This window comes from Berghia stephanieae, chromosome 6 (assembly GCF_034508935.2).
Source record: "Berghia stephanieae isolate SIO BIC M18660-M18661 chromosome 6, UCSD_Bste_1.3, whole genome shotgun sequence".
NCBI classification, from domain to species: Eukaryota; Metazoa; Mollusca; class Gastropoda; order Nudibranchia; family Aeolidiidae; genus Berghia; species Berghia stephanieae.
The window spans coordinates 51,997,434-52,024,933 of record NC_088365.1 but is presented as its reverse complement, the minus strand read 5'-3'; the positions used below and the strand labels follow the sequence as shown (position 1 = coordinate 52,024,933).

The 27,500-nt window shown below is 35.2% G+C and overlaps 1 protein-coding gene across 1 annotated transcript in view; it reads right to left on the bottom strand.

Annotated features, from left to right (window-relative positions):
- The window catches only part of LOC144975235 (uncharacterized), a 78,378-nt gene that overhangs the window by 20,411 nt on the left and 30,467 nt on the right, over positions 1-27,500 (bottom strand). The window contains exons 14-25 of the mRNA XM_078919131.1: positions 26,037-26,137; positions 25,033-25,157; positions 24,474-24,613; positions 22,284-22,416; positions 20,510-20,628; positions 16,232-16,372; positions 14,400-14,588; positions 11,333-11,482; positions 8,886-9,062; positions 7,793-7,952; positions 5,272-5,544; positions 2,018-2,118 (exon numbers count right to left, since the gene is read on the bottom strand). Coding sequence (XP_078775257.1) covers positions 2,018-2,118; positions 5,272-5,544; positions 7,793-7,952; positions 8,886-9,062; positions 11,333-11,482; positions 14,400-14,588; positions 16,232-16,372; positions 20,510-20,628; positions 22,284-22,416; positions 24,474-24,613; positions 25,033-25,157; positions 26,037-26,137 — 1,809 coding nt within the window. The remainder of the gene's footprint in view (positions 1-2,017; positions 2,119-5,271; positions 5,545-7,792; positions 7,953-8,885; positions 9,063-11,332; positions 11,483-14,399; positions 14,589-16,231; positions 16,373-20,509; positions 20,629-22,283; positions 22,417-24,473; positions 24,614-25,032; positions 25,158-26,036; positions 26,138-27,500) is intronic.

Below are 27,500 nucleotides of genomic sequence, written 5' to 3'. Positions count from 1 at the left end.
TCTTCACGCTGACAAGAACTATTCCACATATCATGAGATCAGAATGTATAAAAGTCAAAACATGATCAGATTTATATAATGTTTCTCACCTCTGGATACACATTTATGCCAGTTGGAGAAGTATTTCATAAGGGTGTACGTCATTGTTCCGATAGTTTAGAACCAATTACTAAGTTTCTATGCGTCATTACGAGTGTTGAACCCTATAGGATTCAATAGTCGTAACGTCACTTCCTTCCTAATGACGCATGGTAACTTAGCAGAACTGGCTCTAAACTATCGGAACAATGGCGGACGCCCGTATGAATATTTCTCGGGCGAGCATAAAGGGTATCCAGCGGGAAAAAAAAACACATACATTTGATCATGTTTTGACTTTTACACATTCTGATCACAAGGCACATGAAAAGTTCTAGCCAGAATGAAAAATAAAAAGGAATGATTTTCTTTGTTTAGAACCAAGATGGCCGCCATTGCCGGGAGGCGTGACATCAGACTATTGAATCGTATAACGACAATGATACTTATAACAGATTAGGTAATTAAACCTACAACCCCAACAAATACACGTCAGAGTGTAGTCAACGTGAAATTATGGTTATGAATCTTGAGTTCATGGTTTTCATGATAAATAACAATGTGAAATTGAATTTAAGCTTCATTTTAATACACGAAAACGGATAAAATGGACGTTTCGGGTTTCCCCTTTATCAACAAAACAGGATGAATGAAACACTACTGACGATCGTGACGTTCGTTCTTTAATCGTTTATTCATCATTTCAGTAAGGATGTTATTTTCATCTTAACAACGCTAAAAAAAATTTTAATTGACCTTTATATAGGGCACTATCCACTAAATGTGCTCAAAGCGCTTTAAACGCTACTACCCCATTATCCCAATCGTCTGTAGTGTTTCATGCATCCTGTTTCGTTGTTAAAGGGGAAACCCGAAACGTCCATTTTATCTGTTTTCGTATATTAAATTGAAGCTTAAATTCAATTTCACATTGTTATTTATTTCTTCGAGCTTCGAGAACAACATTTGAATTACATGGTTTTCATAAACCATAGCGTGGTCTTCATTATTTTGTAATGAACAAAAATGATTATATATTATAACAGCTTCATAAGAGAACAAAACATCAAACACCGAACGTTTTAGGCTCAATACCCTTCTTCAGTCAACAACAACAAAAAAAAACACCAATAAACCTTAAATACAGTACGGAAAAACCCAGTTTGAAAGAAGAAATAATGTTCGATACAATAAAAAAGAAAACAAGGCTGTGATCACTGAAGTGCCTCAAACCTAAGGCTGTATCTACCAAACCATTTAATTGAAGAGCAATAAACAAAAATGAACATAACAGCTCCAAATAAAGGGAACAAAATACTAAACACGGAAAAGTTCGGGTTCAAAACCCTTCAACAACAACAACAACAACAACAGATAAAAAGAAAGGAATACCCAATAAAAAAAAAATACATTATTTAAACATTCAGATAGACGACCGTCTGTCCGAGTTTTTAAGTAATGTATTTATGTTTGTTATTGTTTTTTTTGTTGTTGTTGACTGAAGAATGGTTTTGAGACCGAAACGTTACGTATTTGTTTGTTTTTGTTTGGTTTGGGTTTTTTTTTGGGGGGGGGGAGGGTTAATTTTTGTTCTTTTTTAAAGCTGTTATATTTATTTTTGTTTATTACATTTTGCAATCCACAGTTTTTAGCAGCTTAGGATCACTTTAATAAACGTAATTCATAAGTCCACCACCTATGCCATCACCATTACTGTAAAACAATTTTTAAAAGATTCAGGATGCCACCAGAGATGCCATCACCATTACTGTCAAACAATTTTTTAAAAGTAATTCATCACCTATGCCATCACAATTACTGTAAAATAATTTTTAAAAAGTAATTCATAAGGCCACCACAATTACTGTAAAACAACTTTTTAAAGATTCAGGAGGCCACCACCATTGCCACCACCATTACAGGGTAAAAGATAACAAACCCCTATCCCAGTTGGACCATTCCAGCTTGGTTCCGTCCTGCCATCTGAAATCCTTTTCCTTTTCTATGTCCGTGACTCCTAACCATAAGGCATATCCTTTTCTATACGTTTTAGAGAGAGATTATTATAGACCAAACAATTTTTAAAAACCGATTGAGATGGTATTATTATTGTTACCATCATCATCATCATCATCATCATCATCATCATCATCATCATCATCATCATCATCATCATCATCATCATCATTATTATTATCATCATCATCATCATCATCATCATCATCATAATATTCATTATTATTATCATCATCATCATCATCATCATCATCATCATCATCATCATCATCATCATCGTCATTATTATTATCATCGTCATCATCATCATCATTATCATTGACGTCGTCGTAATCAGATCGTAATATACAGTATGCTTTTTTATTGACACTTTTCAGGTTTGATAACTCCAAAGGATGTATTTCATCACATGGTTTGTGTTATAGATGCAGAATTTATTTAAGTTTTTATTGATATAAGTTTTAACACCTTGCGAACTTTGGTAGCTGAGCTATGAGATCACCGGTAGAAAAGGGTAATTTTGACATAAATCGTAATTTACAGGGTGTTTATTTTTAATCATTGGCATAATTCATGTTGGAATAACTCAAGAACCGCTGATTTGGTTTTCAACATAGTAATCCTAATTTATTAAAGTTTTTTCTTGTAAATTACTTGTGATCATGTGTTTTCGGAATCGTCTGATTTAAAGCTCCACGTGACCACCATCATTTTGAATGACAAGCCGCAAGCGTCCCTCCAGTCTGTCCCACGTCTTTTGCAGCATGAGTAATGTGACAGAGCGAACGGCTTCTCTTATTTTTTGTCGTCGGTCACACAAGTCTATCACGGGGGTTCTAAGCACTTCACAATATCCCCATAAAAAAGTTAAGTGGGGTTAGATTAGGTGATCTTGGAGACCAGGTATTGGATCATCTCTGCCGATCCATCGGTTTGGGAACTGTTCATTCAAAAATTCCTTCACATTTAAACTCCACTGAGGGGGAGCTCCATTGAGTTGGGGAAAAGATGTTTGGTAAAAGATAATCAAATTGAGGGACTCTGTATGATGCTAACATAGCCAGATAGTTTCAAGTTGTCCCTGTCGTGTCGTCAAGAATGAAAGGACCGACCGCTATTTCCCTGGTCATTCACACCAGACATTGACTTTTGGTGAGGTACGACGGTACTCGATAACTTCATCTGTTTTTTTTTTCCTCCGATGCCGAACATTGTATTTGTGTACATGCCCGGACATGTAAAAGGTTGATTCATCTGAGAAGACAATGTTTTCAGCGAGTTGTCTGGCAAGATTCGAGAACCAAGTTGGATAAAACTAAAATAAACTACGATTTATGTCATCTCTGCACTTTTCTACTGAAACGTCATAACTCAGCTACCAAAGGGCGCACCTTGTAAACCTAATATCAATCAAAAACTCGAATACATTTTGCACTTATGGCTAAAAACCGTTTGATGAAATCTTACATAGCTCTCCTGAAATGTGTCAATCATAAAAAAAACACTGTACTGCTTAGTCACACAGCAGATCATAATCAAATTCTAAAATCGAATTTAAAAAGAATGCCTAAAGTTGGCGATGGTGTCGGGGGTATGTGTGTGTGTGTGTGTGTGTGTGTGTGTGTGTGTGTGTGTGTGCGTGTGTGTGTGTGTTGATTTCAAACTGTAGGATCGACCGTTTTGATTTATTTGGTGAGCTCATTGATGCATGTTTCTGGTGTCACAGCAAACGTTGACATCATTAGTGCGTACAAGGAGGATAAATCTTAATTGGTTGCCCAACCAACGTCCCGATATCATGATTATGCTTTGAATATATTTAGTTTATAATATGGTGATCAAATTTTTATGTAGGATGGACTAGGCTAAATTAAGGTTCAGAATTATGAAATTTGATCAAATTATTATTATAAAAAGCTCTTATTGCGTAAATAGCATTTCAAGCTATTTCGATAAAATCAGAGCTATAGGGTCCACTGGGTGAGAGTTTTTACCGGTTTTGTAGTGTAGAAAAGAAGGTAGAATTTACTTGTTACCAATTGGATAAGATCTAACTTGCATTTTCCTTGGAAAAGGCTCTTTTATCACATTCTCTCACCGTACACAGGTGTAAAATGATTACCTGGCCGTTAACAGCGTTGTCTTTGTCCGAAAAAGATTGTAATATCGCCTAACAGGCCTCGTGTCTCGTCCTACATATTAAGTGATGCTGTTGGCCAGGCCCTTGTAAAGCGCTTTTAGCAGTTTCGTGGATGTTGCGCTTTATAAAAAAGCTCAATTTTTATTTTTACATCACAAAGTATGGATCTCCATCAGTAAACAACTACGACCACAGTGACCATTACAATGGGACTTTATATTCCTACTTCCGCATCTTCCTAACCTGGGATATTTAAGTACCTAAAATCAAAGCTATTTACGGTTCTTCTCGGTTTCACCAACTCTCTAGTTGAAGAAAGTTATTGGATTTATCTTTTTATGTCAATATTTGTACATTATTTCTTTTTCTGTGATACGAACTGAGCTATCTGGTACAATCTTTGCTAAAGAGTATTTTACATAGTGAGTTCCCACTCTGGCAATACGGTACCCGGAAATGTGCAACAAGTTCTAAATATATCATCTGATGTAGTTGATGTCACTTGAAACCTGTTTCTTCTACTAGCAATCAGTTAATTGGCACTGCAGTGAACACAATGACCTAGTCAGCAAACTCTCGTCGTCTTATTCTGTATTTCCGGCTGTATCTCGTAGACTATGAAAGAATTTTGATTAAAATTACAAAAAGTTCAATTCATGGGTTGCAATAGGATTCAATAGTCTGATGTCACGTCCGTCCAGCAACGAGCAGCTTAGTTCTAATCAAAGAAAATCGGTATTTTTATTCTTCATGCTTGCTAGAACTGTTTCACATGTCATATGATCAGAATGTATAAAAGTTAAAACATGATCAGATTAATAATGTTTTCTCCCCAGGATACACTTTTATGCTCGTCGGAGAAGTATTTCATAAGGGCGTCCGCCACTGTTCCGATAGTTTAGAACCAGTTACTAAGTTACTATGCGTCATTAAGAGGGAAGTGGGGTCACGATTGTTGAAGCCTATTGTGGGAACAACATTGGAACACATCAGGATAATTCAAGTCATTTGGATCAAAATACATTTCTAAAACTTACCGAATCGATTGAATGAATGTGTGTTGCTCTTCGTTTTTCGGGGAGGCGATAAAAGCATTCAGTGAATCACATTTTGAGACTGCTTGACTGAAAGTCATTTTGCTGTCGATAAAGCTATAGCAAGTGTCATTGAACTCATGCCAGTTTTCTGGACACTCAGTTAAAAGACCATCCTTCCAATTGTTCCAACCAATGATGCTTGTACCGTCGTCCCATAGGAACTTGTCATCGGTGTTCATATCCGTTGCTCCCATCCAAACTTCTTGATTTGCCCTGTTAGATTCAGTCATGTCAAGAAAGTATTGTTTTATACCTCATAGATGACTTGAAATATAATGAATCAGTTCAAAATGATAACATATCGGAATCAGTCTGATGATAAACATTAAAATTTAAGCTTATCTAAAAATTTGAATTTAAGTAAATGTTTTCACTTGAGTAGTTGATTTTCTCTCCTTAACCTTCATAAAGGTTTAGTTTTCTCATTCTAACAATTTCTAATTTTATTATTTTTTTATTTCCCTTTATTCATCCCAGAGGGGATTTTTTTTTCAATCTAGCGTCTATTCCAAGGGAAGACTGGAATAAGCCAGGCATCAGCGACGGTACAGCGCCGCAAATTGAGCTAGGCCGAGATGACTTGCTCAAGGCCACACAGAGCAGCGGCGGGTCATCGAACTCGGTACCTTTCGGGTACGAAACAAAGGCCATACCGCTGCCCACAAATACAAATTTCTTCTTCCAACTCATTCCTACGTAGAACCAGATTCAGTAGGTTTTAAATGCAGTTATAATGTTTTCTTTTAACCCTCCTTTTACCGACCACAGAAAAATCTTCACATTTGTGACGACAAAATGAACTCGTTTCTTATTCAGAATTGAATTGTACATCACAAAATTTGAAGAAATATCTTTGTTATATTTATCTATAAGAACTGTATGCTCATAATAAATGTATTTATAGCTTTTACAAATATATCTGGATATTAAATTATCGTGTTGGATAGCTATACTATTTTGATAAAAATCCTTTAAATAGTCAGAGAAGAGAGAGAGAGAGAGAGAGAGAGAGAGAGAGAGAGAGAGAGAGAGAGAGAGAGAGAGAGAGAGAGAGAGAGAGAGAGAGAGAGTTAAATATGCCCTATATATTTGACATACTAATGTTAAAGCAGTCCTCCTCTATAGTTTAGAAATGACCACATCGGCCAAGATACAAACTCTTGTCAATCGCTGTCTTCGACAAATCCTCAAGTTGAAATGGTTTGACAAAGTGCCAAACGCTGACATTTGGACAAGAACAAACCAAGAGCAAATGGATGCCCGGGTCAGACGCAGAAAGTGGCGATGGGTTGGCCATACCCTGCGGAAAGAGCCCTGTAATATAACCAAGCAGGCTCCCAAATGGATCCCACTGGGCAAGAGTTAACGGGGTTGTCCAAAACAGATTTGGAGGAGAAGCGTTCACCAAGATTTGTGTGCGTCTCCAATCTTACCTGGAGTGAGGCAAAGGTCTGTGCCAAGGACAGAAGAAGATGGAAGAGTGCTGTTGAGGCCCTATGCTTCGCCAGGAGCCGAGAGGCATAAGTCAAATAAGTCATATATTTGGCATATTCATAAAAGTATAGAGACGATCTATCTATTAGTATCTTTTTTTTTTGGACAGACATGATATTATGATGACATAAATACTATGTATGAAATCAGGAGATGATTTTTACACTTTTTAAGTCTCTTTATCATCATTCAGAGAAAACTGCATTTTTATCATTTATTCAGTGAATCAAAAAGGACAATTTATGAGGAGATAATTTTCAATACTTACTAAGTCTCTTTATCGTCGTTTGGAGAAAATTGAAATTGTTTGTAATTTTTATATTTTTTTGTGAAGTAAAAAGGATAATTGATGTCTTCTTTGCCTTGTTTTAGTTAATTTGAAGGCGATGACAAAATCTTGTATTAACAGTGATGGTATTGGTATAGTAAAGATTTTAAAAATCAGAACTCTCTGTCCCTCTAACAGTGATTGAGTAGCTGGATCTGTCATATCTGACGGAAAGTTATTTAGAACAACGGCCTGAGTGTTGTATTTATAGTTCTGCTTTTCCCTTGTGATTCTAAGGTTTCCAGTCGTTTAAAAGAGAGAACTTTTTTCTATACAGGATTTTTAAAATTCGCATTCTCAAATATATAGCAATGATACTGCATACTTGAGCTTTTTATATAGCGCAATATTTACTGAACGTGCTGAAAACACTTTACAAGGGACCCTAGCCGACAGCAGCGCTTAACATGTAGGATGAGACATGACCCCTATTAGGCGATAGTACAATTTTTCGACAAAGACAACGCTGTTAACGGCCAGGTACTTGTTTTACAATCGAATACCGTGAGAGAATGTGACTAAAGAGCTCCTTTCAAAGACTGAATAATGCGCTGTTCAGAGCGGGACTCGAACCCAGGACCTTCCGATCCAAAGGTGAGTGTCATTCTACTAGACCACATTAGATAAATCACTAATTACCTGATTGAGTTAATGGCAGCATTTTCCTCTTGAGTTTTAGGCATTGCTAAAAATCCATCAAATTTCTTGCATTCTTTCCTTGCGTCTTCATAGCCCCGTGGCTCATCCAGCAAGAAACCATAGCAAGCATTGTTCACCATCTTAAATCCGATAGGACAGTCTGTTTTGAAAGATATAAAAACTGAATGAAAGTAATATTACCGTCATCATAATTTATCCCCATTCCAGTAAACTGAGACGCATAATGATGTCAAAAGTAGCCCGTCAAAACCACAGGGCTCATTATAGAGTTGAGGTATTCATTATTTCTACAGTGGTAAAGGGACAGTGGCAATTACTTACTACCCTTTGGAAATAACGCATGCCTATAGCAAAGTTATCTCTGTCAAATCTACAAGACCCAACTACTCAATCACTGCTTGATAGACGATGTTTTCAGATAAATAAAATATTAACTAGACCCCAAAGTCATCAATGCTAACACAAATAATTTATTATTATAACCTCCAAGTAAAAGACGGCCGACGACGTTGAAACATGTGACCCATCGTATAAAAACGGTATTTTTCGGGAAGAACTAGATGCTAAAAACCCAAAATCAAATCAAAATTGGTCAACAATATGAATTATTGGTGTTGGTTCCATGAAAAACCATATTCGTTCTCCTCAATAAAACATAAACTCAACTCAAGTCTGATATTTCTGGTGATAAATTCAATTTTCAGCATCTTAATCATCCCGACATTATAACGTTTTGAGGCGAGGGGTCACATATCTTAATACAATCTTTCTCTTTTTTAAAAAATTCCTTTCAACAAGAAATATTACAATCAATGTCGTTTGAGGGGTGTCTATATTCTTCCTTGCGTTTTCAAGTTTCAAAACGTGTTGTTATCGTGCAACTTTTACTACAACCTATATTACGCGCTCTACCGCTTAATTTTGATATTATGTTTATATTACAAACCAGCTGAAGAAAATCAAAATGATTTCAGGGTCATAATTATTAGAATTAGGAATACAGTGGAATCCGTATTAAGTCAACACTCTTAAAGTTAACTTCTGTTTAAATTCTTGTCGATCCACTTAGTACCTCCACATTCCAGAGGTTCTCCCGTCAGTTGTCCACGAGAAAGGCAAGCCCTTCTTTCATCTCCACTGATGCGGTATTTGAACTCGTCGCAACGATAATCCACAAACTTTCCGACAGAGATACTCTCGTCAGTCAACAAGGTTTGCACATACGGGTTTTTATTCTGTACTTGGCAACCTGTGTTTGAAATAGATATATTAAATGAATAATTGGCATTTTGAGAGAGAACCCCCTCCTCCTCCCTCCACACTAATTAAATACCTCAGTACCCGCCCCAAAAAAAACACAACTCCAACAAGACAAACTATGAGCTTTCATAAAAAGAGCAATGTTCACTGAATGTGCTCAAAGCTGTTAACAAGGGGTCCCAAGTCGGCAACAACACTTAAGACGTGGCATGAAGCCTATGAGATGCTTCGAAAGAGACAACGTTATAACTGGTTAGGTACTAATTTTACACCTGAATGCGATGAGAGAATATAAGTAAAGAGCTTTTTCCAAGGACCCAACTTCACACCGCTCAGAGCGTGATTTGAGCATGAACCCAGTGTTTCGAAGGCGAGTGTCGTAACATAAGACCACAAAGCCGCACTAAAAGTACTTAAGTGACATTTTAGTGATTTTTCAGCTCATCGGTGATAAACTTAAGGGGGGGGGGGGGAGCGACATTAAAAATGATGAATTTTGACCCAGTTTGCTAAAATTAGATTGTTGGTGGGATGTTGTCATGTGACCATTTATCTGCATTAAAAATTGCATAAGAACTTCATCTTCCGTTTTTTTCCACTCAAAAAAACGTATTTTGTGACCCATAGTTTGGTTAAATCCTGCCCATTTTTAGTTTCAGTGGACTGATTTCATGAAAGAATATCAAATAGTTTTTATAACTAAGTAAAGGCAAAAACATGTCAATGAAAAGTAAAAACTCTCCTCTATCTTCAACAACCAATCACTTTGTTTTTAATTATGTCATGTGGTCACAATCCACTCAGAGAGCGAGAGGAACGTTTTTCCCTAAATTCGTTTACTTTAACTTTTTAAATGCGTTTTTCTCAAAACTGCAATTTTCGTCACTAAAAACCTATCTCTCCCCTCAGTTTTCAACCAATCTTCTTCAAACTTTCTACAAATGAGTGTCATACAAATGCGCAGGTCCTCTAGGAGCCGGAACTTGGAAAAAAAAAAATTATGTGTAATTTAAAATTATGTAACTTTTTTCAAGGGGAATAATCTAGTAACAACTTTGAACTTAATTATTAAAAAATTATATGCAATCATACTTCTCATATACATTATGACTGTGCATAGAAGTTTAGGATATTTCATCAAATTAAAAAAATGACCCTTTAGTGTCGCCCCCCCCCCCCTTTAAGAGCATAATCACTTTAGTTCACTCACCAATTATTTCCATGATAAACATAAGATATGAATATGTCCGCTATCTAAAAACTATAATTCCATTTTTTGTATACTGTCTATATCCAAATTCACATTTTAGTCTCAATTTTATCAGTACTAACTTCCTGGGCAGAGTATTTTACCCAAACGCATAGCATCAAAACAAATCAAAGCATCTTTAATGTAGAAAATTACCTTTTCTTGGCAAAAATTCATAATGGACAATCAAATGAACAATTTATAAACATATAAAATGAGGTTAATATATTTGATAGTTGATATTTTGTTTACGTAAAAATTTCCTGTATCAGCAATTTTGTAAAAGTTTTATGATTTAATTTCAATTGTCCCCTTGATATAAGGAGTCTTGTCAATTACAACCATTTGAGTTTGTAACATAGATAAAGCCTTTTCTGTTGGATGATTATGCAAAGATGTATTTTGTAAAATAAATTTTCTGTTGTCAGTGTTAAATATCAATGAAGTCTTTCTGTCTCTAAGAATAATGACGGAATTCTCTAACACATGAAATACCCTTGTCGTTTTCACTGGAGGATTTCAAACGGCAATTTAAGACAATTTGATTCAGCAGACAGGTTTTCCTTTATGTGTATTATTGCATTGTTCTTGTACTCTGCTAGTATTGAATGTTATTATGCGTCCCGAGCAATCCAGATGAAGGGATGTTTAGCGAGCTGTAATAAATCTATTATTATTATTATTATTATTGTTATTATTATTATTATTATATTATTATTATTATTATTATTATTATTATTATTATTATTATTATTATTATTATTATTATTATTTTATTATTATTATTTTTATTATTATTATTATTATTATTATTATTATTATTATTATTTTAATATTTATTATTATTATTATCATCATCATCATCATCATCATCATCATCATCATCATCATCATCATCATCATCATCATCATCATCATCATCATTATTATTATTATTATTATTATTATTATTATTATCATTATTGTCATTATTATTATTACTTCAAGAACTGAGTGTAATGCTATATTACCCAGAGAGTGTTCATCATCAGCTTCGCAAATCCCACAAGTTTTCCGACAGAATTTCTCCACAAACTCATTGTGATCAGTGCACAAACCGGGTGTGTCTATCAGGAGGGATTGGCACTTTTCTCCTAGGGTGTCTTCGCACGTAGAATATCCTGGAAAGAAATCGTAGAGAAGAAATGTATTGAACAAAAAAAAAAAAAACAAAAAAAACAAAAAAATATATATATATATATATATATATCAGCTTCAGAAGAGAAAAGAAATTCTTAACACGGAACGTATTGGGCTTAAAGCCCTTATTCAGCTAATGACAAATTAATAAAAACGACAACAATCAAATAGATAATACTTTACGTAAAGTCAGATTTTACGTGAAGTAGTATCGTTTGAATTGTTTTATTTTTGTTGGCTGAAGAAGGGTTTTGAGTTCGAAAAGTCCAGTTTTCATGTATTTTGTTCTTAAAGCGGATATATTTATTTTTGTACATTGTATTTTACAATTCACAGTTTCTATTTGCTTGGCATTCACTTTGATTTTTAAAACTGACACACTTTCACATTGTCATCACACGAGTAGGTGATTTTCAAAAAGTCCTAAGTCACATCCTAATAGAAAATGAGATAAAATTCCCAAGCTATCTTTTGGACTCCATAGAATCACCAGAGACAATCTGGAGTTTCAAAACACTCAGGGTATTTTTCTATGAGGCAAGAAAAACATGTATTATCATCTTTTATTCAATAAATAAATGACAAAAATCGTGTTTTTCTTTGAACAATTAAAATGGGACTTTGTACGATTTGAAAGCCAACTACTCATACTTATTTATATAGCCATACTCTGAAAAATATAGATACAAGTATTTAAAATTTTGGCCCAGAAACTCTGCCTTCAAATATATGAACCATCGTCTCACAATGGTATCATGTCGCGATAATTAGTACCCAGAAAAGTTTATTTAGAAACAAAATAATGGGAAAGCCGCTATTCCTTGGAAAAGGCTCTTTACTCATTCTTTCACCGTACCCAGTTGTAAAATGAGTACCTGGGCGTTAATAGCGTTGTCTCTGTCGGAAAAATTGTAATATTGCCTATCAGGCGTCATCTCTCATTCTATATGTTGCGTGTTGCTGTTGGTCAGGGACCCTTTGTAAAGCGCTTCAAACGTTTAGTGGATATTGCTCTATATAAAAACTAATTTTTTGTTTGTTAGTGTATTTTAAAAAATACGAACTCAAGTTTTTACAATGCAAGAAATAGAATATTCTTTTTCCACCAAAACGAAGGGAAACTATCCCCCAAGTTTCATATTTGTGACCCATCGTCTGGAATAAACCAGATGATGAAAAGCCGATATTAATGCTAAACTGGTGAATGATATGAATTAATAGTATTGGAACTCTGAAATATGATTTTCATTCTCCTCTATAAAACATTCAAACTCAACCTCAGTCTGATATGTCTGGCTATAAATTCAATTTTTAGCATCTTAATAATCCCGACTTTATACCGTTTTGAAGCGAAAGGTCACATTTGTGGTTATAAATAAAATTTCCAGAACATTTATCATCTTGACATAGTACCGTTCTAAGAGGGTGAGTTATATTATATTATATGCATGGATTAAAATGACCTTTTATCGTGCCCAAAAAAAACCCTCAAACCTGGGTCTTTAGAATAGTCCAGTAAATACCATTATACAACATTATAGCCTCATAAATTGAATAAATAAATGAATGAATGAATGAATGAACAGATAAATAAACTTCATTCATCCATGAGAAAATTGGTAATTACAAACGTAAATTGCAAGTATTAATAGCTACCTAAAATAAACGTAACAAAATGTATTGACATAATCTTATAAGGCAATGTATTAAATACAACAAAATAAAAGTAAATAAGTAAAAGTTTTTAAAAAAAGCTTTTATATAGGGCAATATCCACTAAACGTGCTCAGAGCGCTTTCCAAGGGGTCCCTGGCCAACAGCAACATTCAACATGTAGAACGGGTCATGACGCCTGCTAGGCGATATTACAATTTTTTTTTGGACAGAGACAACGCTGTTAACGGCCAGGTGCTCATTTTACACATGAGTACGGTGAGAGAATTAAAAATTAGTCCTTCAAACCTATTAGGAAGATGGAGCCGGATTTTATCCCGGTTACTAAAATGTGAAAACTACAATAGCGATTTCTTGTTATCCTTTGGATAGGATAGGACGCTAGTATATTGCAAAGTACTTTCCGTCAGATCTACGAGACCCAGCTACCCATTTACTGCTGGGTAGACAGTAAGGGGGGGGGGGGGCGGTCAGAAAAAAAATCTCGATTGCACCCGGGATTGATCTAGGTCCCTTTGCGTGTGAAGCGAGTACTCTACTAACTAAACTTTTAAATAGTTTTCTCCCTTTTTGATAGCTATTTTTATCTCAAAGAATATGCAATGTATAATGTCCATATTATATTATTATTATTATTTTTATGTATTAAGAGAATTAAAGGAAAACTTGGTCTGTTTTAAAGCCATTTTACTGATATGATATGGTATGATAAAAAAGCAAACAAACAAATAATAATATTAATAATAATAATAATAATAATAATAATAATAATAATAATAATAATAATAATAATAATAATAATAATAATATAATAATAATAATAATAATAATAATAATTAATAATAATAATAATAATAATAATAATAATAATAACAGTAATAATAATAATAATAATATAATAATAATTAATAATAATAATAATAATAATAATAATAATAATAATAATATATAATAATAATAATATAATAATAATAATAATAATAATAATAATAATAATAATAATATAATAATAATAATAATAATAATAATAATAATAATAATGATAATAATAATAATAATAAAATAATAATAATAATAATAATAATAATAATAATAATAATAATAATAATTAATAATAATAATAATAATAATAATAATAATAATAATGATAATAAGATTATTTTTTTAAAACAATTAAAACAAAACAAATACACACAAAAAACAGGAAACACTCACAATACTTACCACCATCACAAGCAGATCCAAAATGAGACCAACTACCACTGGTCATGCATCTTGATGTGACTTTACCGTTCCCAGTCTTTTTGTTACATCCGAACTCAACCGTGTCGCCCAGCGTGTACTTTGTTTTTAATTCAGACAAGGCGGACCCGTCGCTTGGTACCGTAGGAGTGCTGCATGTTATGCGTTCGGCTTTGATTGATGAGGAAATGAAGACAAAATATATTTCTTTAGAATGAAAACCATGGATGTGAAAACTAGACATAGTTAAATTTAAAAATCAACAAGCTTTTTTAGTGTATCGTTGTCTTGAAGATATACTGCCCCTTTCTACCTTTCGGAACTAATTGAAAGATATTGAAAACCCCGCCCCTTACGTTCGGCCAGTGATTCCACCAAACTAGTTGTCCCTCGAATACGGAAAAATGCTGGAATTTCGGACCCTCTGTTTGGAACGTCTTACAACAGAGCATTCGTGAAAAAGAATCGTCTATTTTTAAATGTTCGCTTAAAACATATTTATTTCGTCTTTAGTATATGCTATGAGAAGCAAGATAGGTCTGTCTGGTTTGTGTTGTGTTTGTTGTTGTGTGTGTGTGTGTGTGTGTGTCTGTGTGTATGCTTGTGTGTGTGAATGAGTATGTTTCAGCCAAAGTAATTTGTAATTTAAGCGCTTAGAGTCGGATGTCTCGGAGTTATAGCCTATATAAGTTGTCGGTATTATTTATTATTATTAAGCTAATCTCACCAGGCTTAAAATCCCTTCAAAATCTAACGGATCTTCTCTCTATTCTTAGTATTTTGTCCGTGCCCGACGTCTTTATCCGGAAGACGGCAGAGGACGGCAGTGTCGGGTCGTCGGAGTCAGTCTCCGGTGTGGGTTAGCCATTAGGAGATGAAACTAGACGTCGTCATAGTTAACTTTAAAAAATCAACAAACTAATCTCCCCAGGATTAAAATCCCTTCAAAATCCTTACAATCACGTGGTCTGGCATCCAACTCTCATTTTAAATAAAACGCTTACACAGTTCTGAAATTGGAGCCAAAATTTCGTAATTCTACGAATGTTTCGTAGTAGAAGGCAGGTCTGAATTTGATTATTATGGTATTATGGTATTTTGGTATTATGGTATTTTGATATTATGGTATTATGGTATTATGAATGAGATGAAGAAAAATTGTGTGGGAATCAAAATGTGACTAACCGTGTTAAAACGGTTTTATGTTGTGAAAATTTTATGATTCAAACTGAGTTTCAAGTGGTCTTATAAACTAGCGTCCTTTCAAAATGGTAGCAAGCAATTGCTATCGTCTGTTTCACGCTATAGAAACGGGATAAACTCCCGCTCCATGAGTTCAATGGCTCTGAAGGAATATTTTTTGATGTGGTCTTGTGGTATGACACTTGCCTTCATGCAGGTAGATCTAGGTTTTGAGTTTCAAGTTTAGTATATCGGACTGCAGTAGGTATGTAAAAAAAAAACCCAACAAATTTGAGCTTTTATATAGTGCAGTATCGACTTAACATGCCCAAAGCACTTGACAAGTTGTCCTTAGCCAACAGTAATATTTAACATGTATGACGAGACATGACGCCTGTTAGGCGATATTACAATTCTTTTCGGACAGATACAACGCTGTTAACGGTCATGCACTCATTTTACACCTGAGTAATGTGATAGAATGTGGGTAAAGAGAATCTTCCAAGGACTCAACTATGCACCACTCAGAGCGGGACTCGAACCCATGACCTTCCAATCCGAAGGTGAGAGTCATATGACAAGAGCACATAGCCTCAGGTATAAATCAGAGCTGAGTCGTTTAATTCACTTACATATTTTCATTGGGGTTGTTCTTATTGGCAAATAATTATAGCATGTCTTGGCACAGTATTTAGCAGCTTTGGCGGCATCTCTTGTACAGATTCCACTGTCAACCAAATCCTGGCATTCATCGAGTGTGTCAAATGGCCTATCTGAGAATAAATGAAGAGTATCTCTGTCCTTACGAATCATAGAAAAATCGTCACATTTGTTGCGATACAACACCATTTTTTTTTCTGATTCTGTTTTCTTTTGTAACATCGCAAACTTTAAAGAAAGAATTAATGTTTTTAAAACTAAACACTTTGTTATAGAGCTCGTTTTGTTAAGATAAAGTATGTATTGAACTTTTATGGATTAGATACTGCAACATGCTCATGTATTCTATTCCAAATAATGTTCTCAGCAAACTGCAGCGCATTCAAAATCAAGAGGCAAAAAAGGAAAAAAGTGATCATGTGACACCTTTGTTACACCTTTGTTTTGGACTTTTCATTGGCTCTCTGTTAGATTTAGGATTACATATAAAATTACTGTAATGGGCTATAATCATATTAATGAAACTTTTCCTGCCTATATATCAGATTTGATAAATGTTTACACTCCCCCAAGCCCTTTAAGACCATACTCTCAATCACGATTATGTTTTCCTAAAAAAGGATCTAAGACCTATGCTAATCGTGTATTTATTCATGCTGTGCCCGCTGTCTGGAATTGTTTACCATTGAGTGTGGGGAACGGGGTTGTGGATTCCCAGTCATCTTTTAAAAATAAATTAAATCTCATCTTATGAAAAGTTCATTAGATTAAATAAAACATCCTATTTTTTGTAAGATATACATTTGTTACATCAGAATGCTTATGACATAATATAATCTCCCTTCATCTGTCATTATTGTTAAATGTCATTATCCGATTTTTATTCAAATATTCATGTTAACAGATAGTTTTCGTCTCTGTATGCATATGCACGTTTTGGTGACTGTGTGTGTCGTTGTGAGGGTTTCTCAACTGTTTTGAAATATCTGGAAAATTTACTTTGAGGGATGGAATAAAGATATTCCTTTATGGTTATGGATTAATTACATTCTTTATTACATTTACATTATTTATTACATTTATTTACTTTATTACATTTACATTATTTACATTCTTTATTACATTTATTTACTTGATTACATTTACATTCTTTATTACATTTATTTACTTTATTACATTTACATTATTTATTACATTTATTTACTTTATTACATTTACATTATTTATTACATTTATTTACTTTATTACATTTACATTATTTATTACATTTATTTACTTTATTACATTATTTACATTCTTTATTACATTTATTTACTTTATTACATTTACATTCTTTATTACATTTATTTACTTTATTACATTTACATTATTTACATTCTTTATTTTTAGCGCGCAATAACACACCCATTCGTAAGTTAGTGGTTTGTGACGCGCAAAAAATTACTCATTGACTAAATCCAAAGCCATGAAAGAATCCTAAGTCACCAAATATTTTTATAATAGAGTAGATTCAGGCTTACCGGACACACAAGCCTTATCTGTGGTCGTCTCAGAGAATGGAAGACTGCTGGCCAGAAATAAGACCAATGCTGTATAGTGATGTCGTAAAATGTAACGCTCAAGTGGCCGGTTTCAGGTGAACAAGCCGATTTTGCACCCTAAGCAGTCTTTTCCATGTTCTCGACGCAAAATGTTATTCGTGACATTGTGGTACTACCGGACACTTATGGAACGTTAAGGTCCAACCGGACACCCAACTTGGGCAAACCGGACACCCTTCACGGATGTTGAAAAACTCTGTTTTCTTTTGTTTTTTTAATAGTTTTCAATTCATAAACAGTTACAACAGATCCATAGGCTCAGTTTGTAAAATATCTGCCGGGTCATTGGTCAATTTAGGGTTCGATTCCAGCATTCCAAGGACTTTGAAGGACTCTTTCCATAAATTGGCAGAATGTTTCCTTCCCCCAAAACGACTGCCATATATTTTCATAAATAGCTAGACTAGATCTAGACGTCTAGATAGATAAATAAACACCTTTATGTTCATTTTCACCAGAGAAAGACAAAAATAATTTATTCAAAACAATTTATAGGGTACATAATCATAACGCAACATGTCACTTGCACAATGTACAAACAAGCGTGAAAACACTGATCTTCTCCTCACTCATCCCCAGTATCTTCCTCTCTCTCTCTCTCTCTCTCTCTCTCTCTCTCTCTCTCTCTCTGCCAGTACATCCTCTGTGGTACCACCTCCCACACTTGCACCAAATCCATCCATCCAGGTTCCTATCACTTCCACAAAAATCACATAAACGTTCATCTTTGTCATTCACACCACATAACTCATCCATATCCATCTCAACGTCCGACCTGTCATCATACACAACCATCGTATCATCATCCTCTGCACTAGACTCCACTCTTTCTTCCACTCTCCTCTTCTTGCCCTTCCCCTTCCGAGCACCGTCACTTGGGTTTTGTTATCGGAGCCGACTTGATAGGGGTGCTTGGAAGAAATGTCTGCAATGATGACTGAACCTCCCAGGTAGAAAGGGAAGCCAGTCTCGTCGCAATTGAAGACGTTGCTGGGGGGGGGGGGGGGACCTTAGTAATGTCGATGCCATTTGACATTAGCGATGTCCGCATGGTGTGGAACCACCCACGTATCTTTCCTTCTGATACCTGGGCGCGTTGTTCCCCAAGGGACATCGCTTTTCTCTCCCGCACCTCCCCCTTGTGTCTCTCCATGAATGCTTTGTACCAGTAATATCCTGGCTTGTTGTTTTTGAAGGGGGTCTCTCTGCCTTCAGCATTAATTATTCTTTGCACCTCCAGGCACAGCTGCTCCCTGTCCTTCCCTTCACCTGCCCTGGCACAGGCCACCATCCATTTGACAAGTTTTTTTCTCCTCCTCTGTGGCCAACACTGTATGAGATACCCTATGGACGGGTATTTTCCGGCCATCTTGTCCATCAGGGTTGATTTCGGGACAGAGTAGGTCGCAGCGGCCTGGCGGAATGAAAGATTTTTTGTGCGGATGGCATCAAGTGCAGCATCCACACTCTTGTCAGTGTACTTTGATCGCGGCATCTTGGTGCCTGTAACAATGTGAAAAAATTAACTTTATTTAGATATTTGATCTTCATTTTCATAGACTGGCTAGTCTAATAATGTAAATTTTCCTTTACAATGGTGAACATAATATAATTTTAGGGAGGCCTTCCGAAAGCTCCTACATCCCCAGTATTTTTTTATAATGTTCTAGTAGGGGGTTTGGGAGGGGGATAAGTTTTATTTTTAAAGTCTCCCCCCTCCCAAACCCCCTACCAGAACATTATAAAAAAAGTTTCCCCCCTCCCAAAACATTATAATACTGGGGATGTAGGTGTAGAGGCTTTCGGAAGGCCTCCCTAATTTTCTAATAATAATAATAATCATGATAAACATAGGCCGGTCAACAGAAATACAAGGAAAGCATTGCAACAAATAATATTATAGACGTCTAGAATAATAATAAACAACTTAATCAACCCGTCCGGTTTCACCTGAATCGTTTAAATTTTCTTTGGTCAAACCGGACACCCCCCCCCCCCCCCCACTGGAGCTAAAATGAAAACCGGACATCGTCAGACGATCTAACCACAATCAAACGATCCTAAAATAGCATGTAGTGCAGTGGTTGAGCCGAAACTCCTTAATAAAAACGTATAAATAGCTTAAATAGCAACTTCCTTGCACACCTTGCAACCCATAACAAAGAACGGGATACTTACGTTTTGTGAGAAATATCTCGATGAAAACACAGTTCTTTGACTTCTCCTTGATTGCACTCATTGAAACGGCAGGAAAAACGTCACAAGAGACGTGTGCTTAGTTACTAGAAATATGCACCGGGGGAAAAACAAAACGAAAGGAAATTAGACATCGAGTCGGGTAGCGTCCGGTTTGACCCGTGTCCGGTTTGACCTGAATCTACTCTAATAATATATTATTATTGTCCATAAACATGGCAATTAGTGATTTAGTTACACTTGTTATAACGTTTTATGATAACTATAATATTGAACAGATATTTCACTCCTACTCATTCTCTCTCTCTCTCTCTCTCTCTCTCTCTCTCTCTCTCTCTCTCTCTCTCTCTCTCTCTCTCTCTCTCTCTCTCTTTCTTTCACGCGTGCGATAAACACAACATAAACATATTCATTTCGTTTTCAATTTGTTACAATTGCTTTAAAAGGACTCACCCAAGCCACAAACGTCACAGTATTCACGGTTACAGTCTTTCTTGTCGATATAACACCATGGCCGGAAGCTGTTGTCTGGATTACGACAATAATTCCTGTCCAAGTTTTTCCTCACATTACTACACAGATGAAGGGTAATATATTAATTAAAAATAAAACAATAACTATGACCAACGTTTCAAAGTTTATGTAATCTTAGGCTTTCGCCAATAAATAATTCGATTCGGTGACATTCATGAAAGTGATGAAAAAAAAGGTAAATGGAACCAAAAAAATAAATGATCCTATTAATAACCACAACAAAATTACAACAACGGTTATACCACCAATACTTACAACAACAACAACAACAACAACAACAGCAAAAAACACAACAATTACAACAACAACAATAATAATAATAATAATAATAATAATAATAATAATAATAATAATAATAATAATAATAATAATAATAATAAATAATGATAATAATAATAATAATATAATAATAATAATAATAATAATAATAATAATAATAATAATAATAATAATAATAATAATAATAATAATAATAATAATGATGATAATACTATCAATAATAATAATAATAATAATAATAATAATAATAATAATAATAACAATAATAATAAAAATAATAATAATAATAATAATAATAATAATAATAATAATAATAATAATAATAATAATAATAATAATAATAAAAAAAATAATAATAGCATAACAGCAAGAATATCTAGTATTGTTTTTGTATATGATGACCACGCTTATACCCCATTTGTTGACAGTAAAGAAGATGGGAATTATGGATAATAAAGTTATTGAAATTTAGTAACAATTGGTGTAATAAAATGCATTGGTCTGGGTGATCTTTATCCTCGTTTAATCTGGGGAATTCCAACATAAATAGCCCATCCCCCTTCTATCTTATTTAACAAATTTCTATATCTATACCCACCTAGATCCAAATCGGTATGAAAGAGGCAAAGTGTTGACAAGTGATGATATGATAGATTTATGCAACAAGATGATTAAGGAGCGTCCTTTTGCATAGACAATGATAGTTGTGGTGCCAAAGTTGTATCAGACAAAGATCTAAAAAAATATACGCAATTTGTCACTTAGATAGTTTCAAAGTTGCTTCAATGCAATAAATTGCCTCTTTATTTCCCTTATAATAGCCGCGCTCCTTAGCCCGTGAAATATCACTACGCCAAAAGGCAAAGTTCAATAGAGAAAATAAGATTCAATGTAAATCTTGTATTTTATAGAATGAACTTTATTTCCGTCACTCAACTCTTTGTTATAGTTTTAGTCAGCCACTTTTATGAGTAGTTCTCACTAAATTCTATCAATCAGACTATAATAAACATTCATAGTTTTGTGTGTTGGTACTTATATCTCGCTGTCGGATGTTATGAAAATGTTGGCTATCCGCACAGCATCTATAGGCTTCAGCAGTCGTGACGTCACTTTCGTCCTAATGACGCATAGTAACTTAGTAACTGGTTCTAAACTATCGGAACAATGGCGGACGCCCTTATGAAATACTTCTCTGACGAGCATAAACGTGTATCCAGAGGAGAAAAACATTATAAATCTGATCATGTTTTGACTTTTATACATTCTGATTACATGACATGTGAAAAAGTTCTAGCCAGCATGAAGGATAAAATGTACTGATTTTCTTTGTTTAGAACCAAGCTGCTGGTTGCTGGGCGGACGTGACATCAAACTATTGAATCGTATTCAGATGATTGGTCAGATTACTCACCCCTCTAAGAATGGATTGTGAGGGCATTCTGTCATCTCGTGCCAGGGAAGACAAGGCTTAAATGATTCTGAAATGTTCACTTTTCCGTCATAGCTGATTCCTCTTTCCGCTACATCGTCACACATATCCTCGTCTGGTACAAACGATATTTGCATTTATTTATTTATATAATGCACGAGACATGCACAAGTTCATATACAAAAGTCCAACAGAAACGATTGTAAGATATTAAAAGTAAATGATAGCTTCTAATCACAACCTGCACAAATTCATATAAAAAGTCCAGGAACCGCGATTTGAGTCGTTAAAAGTAGTCATTCAGAGCAATTAGGCCGATTGACCTGGAGTTTATTCCAGCTTCTATGACGCGAAATGACGATAGAAATTTCTTGCTATTCTTTGGATAGGACTGTTGTGAGGTTAGGGGAGGAGGGTGGAGGTCAGAAAAAAATCTGGACTTGACCCGGACCTCTTTGTGTGGGAAGCAAGTGTTCTTACAAACTGAACTGTCAGGACTCCTAGCGACGATTTAAAGACAAAATCTGTTCGGCTCTTGAGCTTTGCGAGCTTTTATATAGCGCAATATCCACTAAACGTACCGCTTTAAGGGGTTCCCTGACCAACAGCAACATCAGTTCAAACACAAATTTGATAAATTTTGAACGTTAAAACAATTTCTATAAAACGCAACCTGAGTGAGTGGCTCAGCGGTACGGTCTTTGCTTCGTACCCGAAAAGTACCGAGTTCGATCACCCGCCGCAGCGCTGTGTGGCCTTGAATAAGTCACCTCGCCCTAGCTCACTTTATGGCGCTAATCTGCGGCTTCTGACGCCTGGATTATTCCAGTCTTCCCTCGGAATAGACCCTAAAGACAAATTTCCCCATGGAGATGAATAAAGGGAATTTTATTTTATATGTTTATTTTTTTTATTTAAAAAAGAAAGAAACGAGACGATAAAAAAAAATAAGAAAAACCAGGTCCTTAACAATAAGACTCAGTTTTTTTAAAACACTAACAACATTAGACTGGAATCGTTACCAGAACAAAAGTTTAGACAATTTCCTTTAATTTGATACATTATACATCCCACTGCGCTAACCAGTAAACTGGACATAAAACTCATCCTCCAAATATCGATTGATTTATATGACCTCGCAAGGTCTCAGATTTGAGAGATGTTTGCCATGATGGGGTCAGCTAAATCAATCGATGTTTTCTGGCCCAATTTCTAAATCGTGTTTTCCTAGAGTACGGTTTTAACTGGATAATTCATTGACAATCAATCTCATTATATAATTCTACACTATATTAAGGGGGGGGGGGGCGAAGTGGTCGAGTGGTTAAGGCATTGCCCCGTGATCCGAAGGTGCCGGGTTTCCCGGGTTCGAACCCCTCTTCAGACACTTTCGATTTTCTCCATGGGCAAGGTGATTCCTGGTGACATCAAACATCCTATTTGATGGATTATCTATAGATAGTATGCAGATGACGTCACTCAGGCCTTTGTTATTGTTTTTGCCATCCGCGTTTGTGAGTTGTTCTCACTAAACTGTATTAACCAGACTATAAAAGTTCATGGTTACACAGAGTTTGTGTGTTGGTCCGTTATACTTCCGGATGGCAATGTTGTGAACTCCTTGGCCAAGCGCATTCTATCTATATTCCTCCATGGAATACCTAGGCGACGGGATCTATTAGATAACCAACCTCTGGAACAATCGCCATTATGTAAACAATGACAGTGATTAGTAGACACAGCAAACTACACAGGCTTTACTATAGATGTTATGTGTTTAAGTAAAATACCCACTGTTCTGCCGCTTGACCAATAGAACAAATCAGATAACTATGTGTAAACTTAAACGTTTATAATCTGATCAAGAAAATCGTGTGATAACTAGTCACCCATTTGGCGGTATAAAAACAATAACAATGATCAGAGAGGTGTCGATCCCGTTCACGTTATTGTTTATAAACAACCAACTATGTTTGTCTGAGCACGTGTGAGGGTGTGTCATAAATTCCATGTTTTGACTGGTCGAAATTCTACTGGTTAATTGTATGTATGATACACATGTTTTTTTTTTTGTTTGTTTTTTTGATTGTTTGTCTTTTTGGGGGTTTTTGGGGATTTTTTTTTTTTGATTTTTTTTTTTTGGGGGGGGGGTGTCAAACAATATATACTTACATGGCATCCATCTTACTTTGGCTCTAAAAGACGATTCCGAGTCCCCCATGGTTTGAAATCTCATGAGAATTTTGTCGTAGATAGATCGAATGGTTTGGAAAGGTCGATGTTTATTGTCAGAACATTCTGTAGATTTGAAACTGGAAGAGATGAAAATGTAAATCGATTTGTACATGGTAGTTTGACTTGGTATTTAATTTGTATGTCCCGTTCGTTAACGTTATCTTCTTCTTCTTCTTCTTCTTCTTCTTCTTCTTCTTCTTCTTCTTCTTCTTCTTCTTCTTCTTCTTCTTCTTCTTCTTCTTCTAATACCACCATCACCACCACCACCACCACTACTACTACTACTACTACTACTACTACTACTACTACTACTACTACTACTACTACTACTACTACTACTACTACTACTACTACTACTACTACTACTACTACAACTACTACTAAAACAACGTGAGCTTTTATGTAGGGCAATCTGAAATATATTATTTGCTCAAAGCGTTTTACAAGTAGTATTAGTAGTGGAAGTAGTAATAGTAGTAGTATAACAACCACTTACTAGTCTGCAGGTTGTCCAATTCGTGCATGCCTCACTTCTATTCTGTCATAATCACAGGACCCTCCACTCTTTTTCAGGTCGAATTCTTCAAAATCCAACAGCAGTGTTCCATTTGGATTGTCACCCTGAAAAAACATCAATCTTAGATCTTTGCTCCAAACATGTCATTTGTCATTCATAACCACACGAATCTGCTATATTATGTGCGGCTATGTGCCTTGTGTTATGATACTCGCCTTCGGATCAGAAGATACTGGGTTCAAGTCTCTCTCTGAGCGACGCATAGTTTAGTCCTTGGAAAAATTTCTTTTCTTACATTCTCTCACCGTACTCGAGTGTAAATTGAGTACCTGGCCTTTAACAGCGCTCTCTCTGTCCATAGAAAAACGTAATTTCGCCTAACAGGCGTCATGTCTCGTCCTACGTGTTAAGTACTGCTGTTGGCTTGGGACCCCTTGTAAAGCGTTCAGTCGAAAAGAAATCATACTTTCTTTGACTCTCGATCAATACGAATATAGGAACGGTCTAGAAAGGACGCAGCGCCTAACAGGCGTCATGTCTCTTCCAATGTGAAGTGTTGCTATTTGCTTCAGACCCCCTTTAAAGCGATTTTGAACATTTATCGGTTTTCAAAGCCTATTGGACTAGATCTTAAACGAAGCGTTACGATACAATACAAAGATGTGGGGGGGAAATCTCACTATTTTGGACATTTTTTAAACTTTAAAAACAGTTTTTGGCATAGAATTCATCCCGACATATCTAATACCAGTGTGATAGGTGGGTCCGACGTGAACATACATGCAGGTCTGATGTCGAACTCACTTATGGGCCTAGTTTAACATTGTTGTAATGGAAACTAATTTCGTCATTTTTTGAGATGTCCAATACAACAATGAGCCAATAAGGAATTGGGTTATCAGACCTGCAAATAAAAGCACATCGGGTGGGCCAGAAATAAGTACTAATTCTTTAATAATAAAAAACAATATTATTATACTTACTTCTATCACCCATGTACATTCTAAATCCTTTCTGCCTCTTCCGCTCATCTCAATCGTCACCTTCGGATTTGCTTTGCTCAATGTTATTGCTTCTCCACAATCTTGTCAAATACATACAAAATAACTATGGTTTTATTACAGTTAAAAGTAGGCTACATCATTCGAGGACATCTAATCCACGCCCACTATAAAATCCCACAATTTACATGGCCTCATCTTGGCAAAAACTCTCCAATCTGGTAGCTCTCGATGCTCTATTCTTATATAATGTTCAACTTACTGTGTTACCTCCTGTCTCATTTCTCCCAGTGGAGTGGAACGTTTAATGAATACATTCCCCCACCTTTTGAACTCGCAGTATATTTAATGTTATGTCTGGAAATAACAAATTATATTGAGAGTATGCCGATGACGTCACGCATTTACCATCCACGGTTACTTCCCTTGCACTAAGAGCACTGTAACTTTCTATCGCGTAGTTGTTTACATGAGAGAGAGAGAGAGAGAGAGAGAGAGAAAGAGAGAGAAAGAGAGAGAGAGAGAGAGAGAGAGAGAGAGAGAGAAAGTCAGTAACAAACAGAGAGCGAGAGAGATGAATGGAGAGAGATATATTTAAATAAATAAATAAATAAATAAATAAATAAATAAATAAATAAATAAGAGAGAGAGAGAGAAGAGAGAGAGAGAGAGAGAGAGAGAGAGAGAGAGAGAGGGGGGGGTTCGTTTTATCGTGTATTCATTGGGAATGGGAGGGAGGGTGGGGTCTTTTGAGTCAATAAACAATGTGAGTGAACCCAAAGAAAAAGGGAAGGAGAGTTTAATAGCTGACAATTGACCACAAGGGGTTGTGATAACTAGTGACATGTCCTAAATAATAAATAATAATATCATGACATTTATAACGCGCATTTTCATCACTGGGTGATGCTCAATGCGCGAAACAATAATACAGTGACATTATTATACAAATGAAACATTATACAAACTACATCAACATAATATTATCATTATACAACAATGTAATAACTAAACATAAAGTCATTAATACAAGATATGTTATAATACATCCACATGCTATGTCAAATACGGAAATAATATAAAATAATGATATAATAACATAAACTAAATTAACATTCATATTGGGGTCAAATTACAAAGATGCATTAATCAAGATGTGTTTTAACAAAGAGATGGTGTTTTAACTTTGATTTAAATATTGATAAGGACTGCGCTTCTCTTATTCTTTTAGGAAGAGAGTTCCAGATGGAAGGTCCGACGTGACTGAACGATCTGCCGCCGTAAAATTTATATTTATATTTATTTGTAACAATTAATTTTGTAGAATCTAGTGCAGAACGTAGACTCCTCGTTGGCTTATAAGTTTCTAAAAATTCAGTAATATACAATGGTGCTTGATCATTAAGGCACTTATAGCACAATACTGCTAGTTTGAATTCGATTCTC